The following is a 12,857-nucleotide window of genomic DNA, read 5'->3' as shown; positions in this document are numbered from 1 at the left end:
AAATCAAAGCAAACTATCATAGCTCCTGGAAACAAATCTCTGATGTGGTCCAAATCTGCTCTCATACATTGTTTGAAGTACTCACCAGGAATATGACCCAGATAATTTCTGCCTGAGTGAATCACCACAATGTCCAGTAGATCACAACCTTTCAAGTTAGACACTGCAGAGTGGGCAAAACATGATGCCAACACAGGCCACTTCTCTCCACCCAAATCAGCCTGTAGTAAGCAATCTCCATGTCATAGTGTAATCATTGCCCTTCCTCGAACTTCTGCAACCTCACAATCCAAGAACAGCCCAGAACCCACACCTTGGCAACCCTGGCAGGGCACATATTTCTTTTCTGAGCAGCCAAGGTACCAGCACTGTCAGCTCCAAATCTGAGTACAAAGGAGGTCCCTGTTCCAAGGTAATACACTTGCTTGGAATTAGGCCCATATCCCAAAACCATAGAGGACTCAGATTCATTCTAAGACCTCTTCAGTGTACACACAAAATTATCTTTGTCCTTGGGGACTGAAATGCCAAACTGACACTGCTCTGAAATGACAAGTTGTTTTTCATATGAAGTGTACCACAGGGTGGCTGGTTCTTAAAGGGGAGGTGGGTCCCAGACCTACCTGTGACTAATCAGCTGCTTCCCAGCTGATGCAGTGAGGCCAGGGGTCAAGTGATAATTGGAAGATGATCTGGTCCTTGTAAAATCCGCTAAGGAGCTCAGTTGAGCTAAAGAGCTGCAGGCGGTAGGAAGGTGCCTGCAGAAATCCCTGGGTCAGGAGAAAGAACCCAGTTTATTTACGACTCTCAGGTGGATGGCCTCCAGGGTATAATCCTGCAGAGTGCAGGCAATGAAAGATAATGGCACAAAAGAGATTGCCTTGACTCCAACATGGACAGCCTGTGTAAAGTATTCCTGCAGATGGTAGATATGTTCTTACAGAACACCTGGGTTGGGGGAAGGACATGTGTTGAACTTGTGTCAAACAGTTTTATTTTGAAGAAATAAAGCCAAAACCCTGAAGAAAAGGGGACTGTAATACCATGGCTGGAGTATGTTTTTGATGCATGGGCTACTCTTGGGGGAATTCTGCACCACTGCACAATGCAGAATTTTGCAGAAATTAATGTTGTGCATGCCGAATTTCCTTTCTCCCACAGAAATCGGCTGCAGTGTGGCTGACTGCCACCAGAGGCTGCTCGACCCGGGAGAGCCCAGCTCACACATAGAAGACACTGCTGCGGGGAGGGGGAGGGAGCTAAAGGGTTCCTAGAAGCTGCAGTTCCCAGCATGCCCTGAAGGAAGGAGGTAGCAGTGCGCAGGAAACTCCATGCAAGCCTGGGGCCAAGCATAAGGCTGTTTCTCCCTCTTGATCCCTGGGCTCTGGGGAGGGCAGGTTTCTGGGCTCTTGGGGGGAGAAGGGACAGGTATCTGGGCAAGGGGGGGCTGCGGCTGGGCTGAGGCGTGGGTATCTGGGCTGGTGGGGGGCGTGGCTGGGCTCGGGGGAGGAGGGGTTTTGGGTGTATTCGCTGGGGGAGCACCATGGCTGGACTCTGTGGGGGAGGGGTTGTGGGTGTCTGGTCCCCTGGCTGGGCTCTGGGGATGGGGAAGGGGGCAGAGAAACAGGAACTGGGTTGTCATAGGGGTTTCTTTAACTGTCTGCTCCTGAGGGAATTTTTGTGTGTGTCTGTATTGTTACCGACATACTTGCTCCTAGGTATTTTGAAATAAATTACCAAAATAATTGAAACTGGTGTGATTATGTAGTGTTATTTTGACAAATAAAATTTTCAGAATTTTGCAGAATTTTAAAATATCTTGCGCAGAATTTTTAATTTTTTGGCGCAGAAAGCCCCCGGAGTAATGGGCCAATAAGTTAACCCACTGGCTTATAAAGTGGAACAGAAATTTTCCTCTGGAATCTCTAACTGGCCACCCAGTAAATATGAACTTTTCTGATGAATTATTCCTCATGTAGACATTCAGCAACGCTGTATCTCTCTTCATGTCTAACTTCCATTCTTCTTCTTCTTCTTTTGTATGGGTTGGGTAGCTAGCAATGACTACAAATTTATATCTAGATTTGATAGCCAGCACATTGCCGCATCAGTGAGATGATGAATGTCCTTCAGGTCCCCAGTGAAAGAACAAAGGGGACACTCAGATATAATGTGCTCCATCGTTTGTGTCTGGTGACCAAAAAGTGGAGTTACTGACAGGTGTTTGCCTCGTTTTCCATTTAAAGAGGGTTTGTCCACATTTCCCAGGAGATTTCCTGATGTGACTCAATCCACACCAGTGTTTCTGACATAAATCAAAACCCGGTGGTTCCTTGACAGGGTCAATGACAAGCTATTTGTTTTGAGTGGTTGAAACACTCCACGGGACTCTCCTTTGAGCCTCAGTGTCAAAGTTGGGTGTAAGGGTCTTGATGCGGTTCCATAGCAGGATTTTAATCTTGCCTTTGGTGGGTTCTGCAAGTCATCATGCAGCGGGATCCTCGTGTTTGCATTGACATGGTTAAGAATGCAAGATGTCTGAGCAGCTCTTCTAATCTGTGAAGCCTGGATGTGCAGTAGGACCAGGAGCCAGTCAACTGGAGTCAATTTGAGCATCCCTGACATTATGGAAGTTATCATTCCCAGGTTGAGAACCGATGGTCCAAAAAAAGAACAGTACATGACCATTCTTCCCTCCAGAATTACTCTCTCTCACTCAGCCTCTTCTGTGTATTTTTCTTTAATTTTGATGCCAAGATGGTAGACATTCCAAAAATAAAATCTAAGCATAGAACCTGTTTTTAAATAAAAAACACAGACAAGGACAAAGAGACAATCTGCAGTCACAGAGATGTATAGCAAGAAGCAACATCAGCAGCTCATTTGACCCCAAAGGGCTACCTTTAGAACAGCATTGCATTTGATCCACTAGAAACATTCTGTGGACTTCATTGTTGAGGAAAGTACTAGAGTCTTCTGTTCACCTCCCGAATTTAAATCCGTTAAGTTTAGCTCATTTTCCTGTTTTCTCAAGAAAAAGTGGAGTTATAAATTCAGCTCATTATTTATAAATGCACAGTGAATAAAAAGTGGTTGAGGGTCAGAATGGATGACATAAAAATGGCACTGATAGGTTGATCAAAGACAGAAGATGATGCTGTTTATTTTACCCATTCTTCCTACAATAGGCTGTTCAGCCAGTTTGGGCACATGTATACAGCACCTTTCAGGTTTTCTGAAAGTACTGCAGAAGGTAGGTATGAGTAATGTGTGGCTGATCTGGAGATCCTTTAGACTTTGTTAGCATCATTCCTAGGGCTGCTCCACTGTCCTAGGATTCCCGCTGATCTCAAAATAACCAATTCATCGTCATAAACAAGTTCTTCCCACAAGTAAGTGTGGATGTGGCCACAGAAAATCTTCAGTTGTCTATTCTGTCCATTCTTCATTTCTGTTATGATCATAGATTAAATTAGATCTTTCAAGAATCTCAATGCTGGTCTTGTGCGGATTTATACAGCGGCCAGTTCTTTCTTACCTCACATGACTCAATTACAATTATTATTTAAAATATGTATCATAGGTTTACTCAGTCCTTCAGGATCACTACTTATACTTGGAGGAAGACATGCCCAAAATGTTTATAAATAGAGAATAAATAATAAATAGTAAATAGAGAAGGCAAGGCACAAGATTACAATACAGACATGCAGCTATAGAATATAGAAACAAAAATGCACACCTTGTTGAATAAACTGGCATAAAAGCCAATTAAAGCAGTTTACAAGAGGTGGAGTAGTCATAAAGTCGTGAAGAGACATTAAATGAATCCAATGATAATGTAAATGTTATAGCTGAAAAATGCAGTTACTTATTCTGGGCCGTAACATCAGCAGCACAATAATTTCAACCAAGAAATAAAAACCAGAGTTCTTAAAACTTTCTCTACATAGTCCAACTGTCGTGCCCCAGAATGGTTTTTGTTTGTATTGTTTTAATTTTATTTTAAAATTTTCATATGAATATATACCCTTGTGATTGCCTCTACTGCAGCTTGGAGAGACCTATTTCTAGGGGTTCATTCATCATAACGTGCTTGACTGTCAGCAAAAGTACTAAGTAGTGTGAAATGTGGCGACGTTGCGGAGCAGGGGGTATGGAGGCTTGTGTGTTTTAGCATAGACACTTGGCTTGTAGGAACTAGACTGAGAACTCAGTTTACACAGGCAACTGAACAGCCATCAGGTAACAACTGTTGTGGTCCCACAACTTTGCCTGGATTTGAACGGGCAATCTAGAGGTACAAGAGCTTCTATTCTATTTTCCAATCCTTTCCTCGCCTTACTTAAATGCAATTCCAGGTCCCTTATCACAATATGGCATCACCATCCATGTTAACTTTAAGTCATGTGATCAGCCTGTTACAGAACCGCATGTTGAACAATAATCTGGATTCTAGACATTCCTAGACTCTTATTCTGAGCTCAAGATAATAGCTCCTCTAAACAAAACCCCCAATTCTCCTCTATATTTTCCGAAGTCCTCCAATATACTTCCCTTCTCACACCAGAATTCATCCTCTGCAAAGAAGGTACTTAGAGTATCAATTGTGACTTTTTTGATATATTTCAGTGCAAAGAGGTGATCAGACACCATTAAACAAACAGGCAAAGTATACCTACTGATATCAATACATATAATTAGTGCAAAATCCAGATGTCATTGGCCGTATCATAGCACAGTTCAAAGCATTATACTGGATCTCACTTGTATATCATGCCAATGGATTAAAGAAGCTAGAGTAAAAAATAAGCATGACTACTTTACAGCTTCATCAGTTTTCTACGTGCTAATATTTATATACTCTCTTTTGCTCGCTCTTCATAAATACATTTAGGGGATGGATGTATAAGTAAGTATTCCTCTGTATTTCTTTTCATTGTGGTGTAAGGGGGAAAGTGTTTAGATTTTATCTAATACATGCCCACAAAAGGCATTGATTTATAAGGAGGCTGTAGAGGTGGGATTTGAAGTTGGGTCTCAAAGTATCAGCATCCCCAGTTGAGTGCTCTGCCAGTTCAGCTGAATTTCTTCATACATAACCCAAAATTCCCTGAACACTTTCTCTGGCAGGCAGTTACATCTGAGATAGCTCAGCCTGTTTGCCATCTGTGCCTGAGGAAAGCAACCTTTGGCTTGTGAGCCTTGAAAAGCTTATAATAAGCATGTATGGCATTCTGTCTGTTTTAGGATTTTCTATAGCCTCCATCACCATGTGGTATCAAAACATTTATAACATTAAAACAAAAAAATCCTTTACCACTTTCCTCTCTTTGGACCCTTGAAGGAACGTTTAGATATTTTACTCCCCTTTATCTTCAAATAAATCTTTTCCCCCTCTGCTAAAAACTCTGTATGATTTTACAATGTGCCTGTGTAACCCATGTGCCTAATAGGGTAGCTGCTTTTCAGGGGGTCATGTACTCTGTGTGAGATGGGAGAAGCTGAGCCCAGGAGCAGAGCTGGCTGTTATCCCTAACTCTGAAGCATTTTGCAGCAGGTTAGTGATATTGTTAACTCTCTAACAGGGAAGCAGGTTAGTGATATTGTTAACTCTCTACAGGGCAATGTTAATTATAGCAAGGGGAATTTGGGAGGGAAAAATAATTTCTTCGATTTTAACTGTATGCTTTGAATGTTGTTTTGATTTTAGCCAAACTGTTCCAGTTAAATTGTCTCAACTAGTATGATCACCAACTTTTGTTTAAATGTAGTAATGGGGAAAGAGACATTTATATTTTGCTATTCTCGGTTTTGTATTTTCTTGTAACATTTTTCTTCAAATCTATACACTTAACTGAGTGATTGGTTAATCAGGTAGCTGACTGGCTAGTAGTGATTTCAACAGAGGAAGAGTCTGCATGGATTCCAACTGAAGATTCCTACAAGCAAGTGTGGTAAGATGTTTTAGACTCTGCAGAGTGTATAGATTTCATGATCAAAGACTCTAACTGAGACAAAGGCCTGGTCTACACTATGGGGTTAGGTCGAATTTAGCCGCGTTAGGTCGATTTAAAAATGACTGCATCCACACAACCAACCCTGTCCGTCGACCTAAAGGGCTCTTAAAATTGACTTCTGTACTCCTCCCCGACGAGGGGAGTAGCACTAAAATCAACCTTGCTGGGTCGAATTTGGGGTAGTGTGGACTCAAATCTATGGTACTGGCCCCCAGGAGCTATCCCAGAGTGTTCCATTGTGACCGCTCTGGACAGCACTTTGAACTCCGATGCACTACCCAGGTACACAGGAAAAGCCCTGGGAACTTTTGAATTTCATTTCCTGTTTGGTCAGCGTGGTGAACTCAGCAGCACAGGTGACCATGCAGTCCCCCCAGAATCGTAGAGCGTAGAATGTTTCTCCGCTCCCCCATCATCTTCGTCCCTGAGGTTATTGCAGATGAGAAGGTGAAAAAAATGCACTCACGATGACATGTTTTCTGAGCTCATGCAGTCCTCCCACACTGTTAGGGCACAGCTTAATGCATAGAGGCATTCAGTGGCAGAGGCCAGGAAAGAATTAAGTGAGCGCGAAGAGCGGAGGCATGACACGATGCTGAGGCTAATGGGGGAGCAAACGGACATGATGAAGCATCTGTTGGAGCTGCAGGAAAGCCAACAAGAGCAAAGACCCCCATTGCATCCACTGTATAACCACCTACCCTCCTCCCCATGTTCCATAGCCTCCTCACCCAGACGCTCAAGAATGCGGGGTGGGAGGCTCTGGGCACCCAGCCACTCCACTCCAGAGGATGGCCCAAGCAACAGAAGGCTGTCATTCAAACAATTTGATTTTTAGTGTGGCTACAATAAGCAATGTGGCCTTCTCCTTCCCTCCTCCTCCACCCCACCCGGGCTACCTTGTCCGTTATCTCATTTTTTTTTAATTAATAAAGAACGAATGCATGGTTTCAAAACAATAGTTACTTTATTTCGAAGGGGGGAGTGTGGTTAGCTTACAGGGAATTAAAATCAACAAAGGGGGCTGGCTTGCATCAAGGAGAAACACACACAACTGTCACGCCAAAGCCTGGCCAGTCATGAAACTGGTTTTCAAAGCCTCTCTGATGCGCAGTGCGCCTTGCTATGCTTTTGTAATCGCCCTGGTGTCTGGCTGCTCAAAATCAGATGCCAGGCAATTTGCCTTAACCTCCCACCCTGCCATAAACGTCTCCCCCCTACACTCACAGATATTATGGAGCATACAGCAAGAAGCAATAACAATGGGAATGTTGGTTGCCCTGAAGTCTGACCTAGTCAGCAAACAGCACCAGCGAGCTTTTAAACGTCCAAAGGCACATTCTACCACCATTCTGCACTTGCTCAGCCTATAGTTGAACTGCTCCTTACCACTGTCCAGGCTTCATGAGCCATGGGAGCAAGGGGTAGGCGCGACTGCACGGTGCTGCCAGCTGGGAGAGCAGCCTGAGGAAGAAGCCTCCAGCTCGCATGATATTCCAAGCAGGACTGAATCTCCATGAGACGAAACTTAAAGAAGAGAATGACCTGGAGTCTCTGGCTCCCATTCGGTGCTCTAAGAGGAGAATAGCCATGTCTGTCCAGGAGCCCCTGATCGACCTCACCGAGGTCTACCAGGAGCACCCAGGAGACGTATGATGGCTATCAGTCCTACTGCACCATCTGCCACGAAGGCAAGGAGCTGCTGCTGTGTAGCAATGCAGTACCTCATCTGCCAGCAGCCCCAGGAGACGTACAGTGATGGTGAGCTGAGTGGGCTCCATGCTTGCCATGGTATGGCGTCTGCATGGGTAACCCAGGAAAAAACGCGCAAAATGATTGTCTGTCGTTGCTTTCATGGAGGGAGGGAGAGGGGCCTGATGATGTACCCAAAACCACCTGCAACAATGTTTTTGCCCCATCAGGCATTGGGAGCTTAACCCAGAATTCCAATGGGTAGCGGAGACTGCGGGAAATGTGGGATAGCTACGCACAGTGCACCGCTCTGTAAGTCAATGCTAGCCATGGTAGTGAGGACGCACTCCGCCAACTTAATGTGCTTAGTGTGGACATATGCAGTTGACTGTATAAAATCAGTTTCTAAAAATCGACTTCTATAAAATTGACCTAATTTCGTAGGGTAGCCATACCCTTAGCTTTTGGGACTCAGCCTAAGCTGTTGGGTCCTCACTGTTTCTTCTCACTGTATTTCTGTGGGGACTGAACTATTCAGAGTTTAATTTGTTTTCTTTATTTATGTTTATGCATAACTGTGAAGAGAATGTCTGTAGATTATAAAATACCCATGTTATGCTGTAAAATTAGATCATTATGTTTCTTTATCATAAGATTTTATAAAGTTGTTTAATTAAATTCATTTCTTTCATTCATTTTGGGACATGAATATGGGGAGGCTGACCCTGTGCAATTGTTGCTGAAAATCCTTAAGAGACTGAACTCTAGATCTCCAGCTACTTTTCTATGGGAGTTGGGGTTTTTTAAGGCACTAGAGAAGGGCAATGAAGTGAACTCTAGCCCACCCAAAGGTTACACCTGTATCAATTATTCCTCCTTAGTCAAATCCTGCGGCCTTGACTCAACCACTCTGGCATATAGATTCCTCAAAAACTAATATTACTATTATTACTACTTCAGGAACATTGAGAAGAGAGAGACATTGGTTTTAAACCTCAGGAAGAGCTGTTGTTTATAATAAATTCTCACCGCTCGTTTCTAGTTGACCACACACAGAGTACATACTACCACAGTGATGGAAATTAATAATACATGAAATACCTGTGGAGCTTGAGTGTCACAGTTCCATAAACAGTAGTAAAGCCCAGAAGACGAACCCATCTTAGGAGAACACAGCGAAATATGCTTGGCTCAAAATACAAAATGATAACCTATGGAACAGAGAGACAAAGAAAGAGAACTTCAGTGCCAGCTTTCTTGGGGAAATAGTTGTTGATTCCAATACAGAATTGGATTTATACAATATAAGCAGTGGACATTTTCAAGCTTGTATTACTGTGTAACCCACACACCTCCTGGGTGTGGTGATCTGTCCCATCTAGTGGCATCGAGACCACTTAGAGAGAGAGAGATTAATGAGTCTGCTCTAGTGCCTTAGCTAACAGCCCGATGGCTTTTAGCTCATGCAATAGAGGCTCAAGAACTAAACTCCAGAGGCCCAGGTTCAATCCCGCCCACTGACGACCGGGGTATGTCGGTGTTACAACTGCATATTGAGATTTTACAGTAAAGTAACTAGATAATCTGATCAACCCACTGGCACAGTTCTGGGTGCTGATTGCCCTCTGCAGGGAGCTTGCAAACGCCCTATGACAAGCTATGGAGTGATAGAACCTCTAAAAACACTTCTGAGGACTTTTAGCAAAATGAAAGCATATACAGTATCCAGAGGCTACAAGAGCACAAAGGAGATTTTTAGTGGACTGTTATAATATTCTTTGGTGGGCCTCGTCCCATAGCTTGATTGATTACATTTATTATAGCAACTATATCACACTTCACAGTAATTCCTTCTAATAAACATGACAAAAGCTGAGCATCTCATTTTGCCTCTCAAACCCTCGCTGTATTACTCTTGATAACATCACCATCCTTAGCATCAGGACATTGGTGATATATATGATGCCTCTCTTCTTTTCCCTTCCCTTCCCTCCCCACCACTCTGGACTCTCAAAACCCAGCTGCCTCTTCCTCTACAACATCCCCTCCTCACACTGATTGGTAATTATCTTTGTTCACCTTCTGGCCTCTTCTTGTCTTCTTGTCCATACAGAACGCTGCTACTACAATCAACTTCTCTCATCACTCCAATGATGCACTCTTTTCTCTCAATCTCTTGCTGACTTCCTCTCAGCTTCTTCATCAAGTTCAAGCTTTTCTTCCTAATCTTCAAGGCCATGAAATCATGCCCTATTTATACAGCTCTGCTCATTTCCTCTAACAATCCCTACGGCTGCCAAAGCCTCCTTCATAGACACCTGTTTTGTATCCTTCTACCAGTCTTATTTTTGTGCCCTCTTCCATCCTAAACCCTATGCTTGGAGCACTCTCCTTTTTGCAAAACAACCTCCTCCTCTTCATTCTAATCCTTTTTTACAACTACATATCTCCAAGAAAACCTTTCATCATCAACCAAAAGAGACAGAGACAGGTAAAAAAACATCTGAACCATTATGAGATTGAACTTGATTGGTATTGTGTGTGTCTGAACTGTATTATCTGACCTAGACTGTTCTAGAAGCACTTAGAGCAGTGGTGGGCAACCTGCAGCCCACGGGCCACACACGGCCCATCAGGGTAATCTGCTGGTGGGCCACGAGACAGTTTGTTTACATCGACCATCCGCAGGCACGGCCACCAGCAGCTCCCAGTGGCCGCGGTTCACCATTCCCAACCAATGGGAGCTGCGGGAAGCAGTGTGGGCTGCAGTGATATGCTGGCCGTCACTTCCTGCAGCTCCCATTGGCTGGGAAGGCAAACCGTGGCCACTGGGAGCTGCAGGTGGCTGTGCCTGTGGAACGGTTAATGTAAACAAACTGTCTTGTGGCCTGCTAGCGGATTACCCTGATGGGCCGCCTGCGGCCTGCAGGTTGCCCACCACTGACTTAGAGCTTTTGGAGGGGAATGTTGTATAAGCTGGAAGGAAATAAAATTGGAAACTGATTGCAACAGAGATTGTGCCTTCCTGTGTGTTTGCACAGCACAAACCCAATGACAGTGTTCAGTAACTATGAACAAAGAAAGAGTTATATAATATACTTGGTGTTCAGAATCAGTAAAATCAGTCTAGAGGAAAAATGCACTGAAATGTTCAGGACCATCTGCCAGTCAGCCCAGTACACAGTTAGTACTTTCTGGCAGTAGTGGTATTATTGTGCCTATGGCCTGCCACATTATATTATCTTCCTAAGTAAATGCTTTATTCGGAGCGAGAATTCTAGCCCAGGACGTTGGCAGGGAGACCAGAACAAAGTCCGCTGGGTGACATAGATAGATTAAGGAATGGTGGAAGAAAAAAATGGCAGAGATGTAGATATGGAGCAAGAGCTGGAAAAACCTCAATTTCTCTTGCTGAAGAACCAATATGTAATTTTTTTTTAAAAAAATGATGTTTTGCCAAATCAAAAACAACAATGCAAAATGTCATCTGTTTTTCTCAGTCCACTCTCAATGAACTGGATGTGCTTCAGAGAAGCAGGTGATTCATAGGCATTTGATAAATGCTGCAAGGAGAGAAAAGAAACGCATGCAACTGTGTCTTCCATTACATTTCTATCAGTGGCAATGCATCTTAGCAGAGATGCCACAAGTGCTACTGAGCCCCCCCCACCAATTCTTCTTATGGCAGACCAGGAGATGGGGCGTGAGGTGCAAATGGATGAAAACCAGAGAGTGAGGAGAAGTGAATCCAGCAGAAGCAGCTGTCCTATCTCGGGGCCTCTCCTTCTGCCCCTCCACCCCCACGAACATGATACAGCTCTGTGGTGACCTAGAATCCTATTTTCGACGTCTCCGACTCAAGGAATATTTCCAACACACCTCTGAACAACATACTAATTCCCAGAGACCTCCCTACCAACACTACAAAAAGAAGGATTCTAGGTGGACTCCTCCTGAAGGTCGAGACAGCAGACTGGACTTCTACATAGAGTGCTTCCGCCAAAGTGCACGGGCTGAAATTGTGGAAAAGCAGCATCACTTGCCCCACAACCTCAGCCGTGCAGAACACAAAGCCATCCACAGCCTCAGAAACAACTCTGACATCATAATCAAAAAGGCTGACAAAGGATGTGCTGTTGTCATCATGAATAGGTCGGAATATGAACAAGAGGCTGCTCGGCAGCTCTCCAACACCACTTTCTACAAGCCATTACCCTCTGATCCCACTGAGAGTTACCAAAAGCAACTACAGCATTTGCTCAAGAAACTCCCTGAAAAAGCACAAGATCAAATCCGCACAGACACACCCCTGAAACCCCGACCTGGGATATTCTATCTACTACCCAAGATCCATAAACCTGGAAATCCTGGGCACCCCATCATCTCAGGCATTGGCACCCTGACAGCAGGATTGTCTGGCTGTGTAGACTCCTTCCTCAGGCCCTACGCTACCAGCACTCCCAGCTACCTTCGAGACACCACTGACTTCCTGAGGAAACTACAATCCATCAGTGATCTTCCTGATAACACCATCCTGGCCACTATGGATGTAGAAGCCCTCTACACCAACACTCCACACAAAGATGGACTACAAGCCGTCAAGAACACTATCCCCGATAATGTCACGGCTAACCTGGTGGCTGAACTTTGTGACTTTGTCCTCATCCATAACTATTTTACATTTGGGGACAATGTATACCTTCAAATCAGCAGCACTGCTATGGGTACCCGCATGGCCCCACAGTATGCCAACATTTTTATGGCTGACTTAGAACAACGCTTCCTCAGCTCTCGTCCCCTAATGCCCCTACTCTACTTCCGTATATTGATGACATCTTCATCATCTGGACCCATGGAAAAGAAGCCCTTGAGGAATTCTACCACGATTTCAACAATTTCCATCCCACCATCAACCTCAGCCTGGTCCAGTCCACACAAGAGATCCACTTCCTGGACACTACAGTGCTAATAAACGATGGTCACATAAACACCACCCTATACCGGAAACCTACTGACCGCTATTCCTACCTACATGCCTCCAGCTTTCACCCTGACCACACCACATGATCCATTGTCTACAGCCAAGCTCTGCGATACAACTGCATTTGCTCCAACCCCTCAGACAGAGACAAACACCTACAAGAT

General features: G+C 44.3%; 1 protein-coding gene across 1 annotated transcript in view; it reads right to left on the bottom strand.

Moving 5' to 3' along the window:
* Positions 1-12,857, bottom strand: part of GPR158 (G protein-coupled receptor 158) — a 309,363-nt gene that overhangs the window by 56,587 nt on the left and 239,919 nt on the right. The window contains exon 6 of the mRNA XM_074946104.1: positions 8,814-8,923. Within this exon, the coding sequence (XP_074802205.1) occupies positions 8,814-8,923 (110 nt within the window). The remainder of the gene's footprint in view (positions 1-8,813; positions 8,924-12,857) is intronic.

Source organism: Natator depressus, chromosome 2 (assembly GCF_965152275.1).
Source record: "Natator depressus isolate rNatDep1 chromosome 2, rNatDep2.hap1, whole genome shotgun sequence".
Lineage (NCBI taxonomy): Eukaryota > Metazoa > Chordata > Testudines > Cheloniidae > Natator > Natator depressus.
This window is presented reverse-complemented; position numbering and strand designations above follow the sequence as displayed.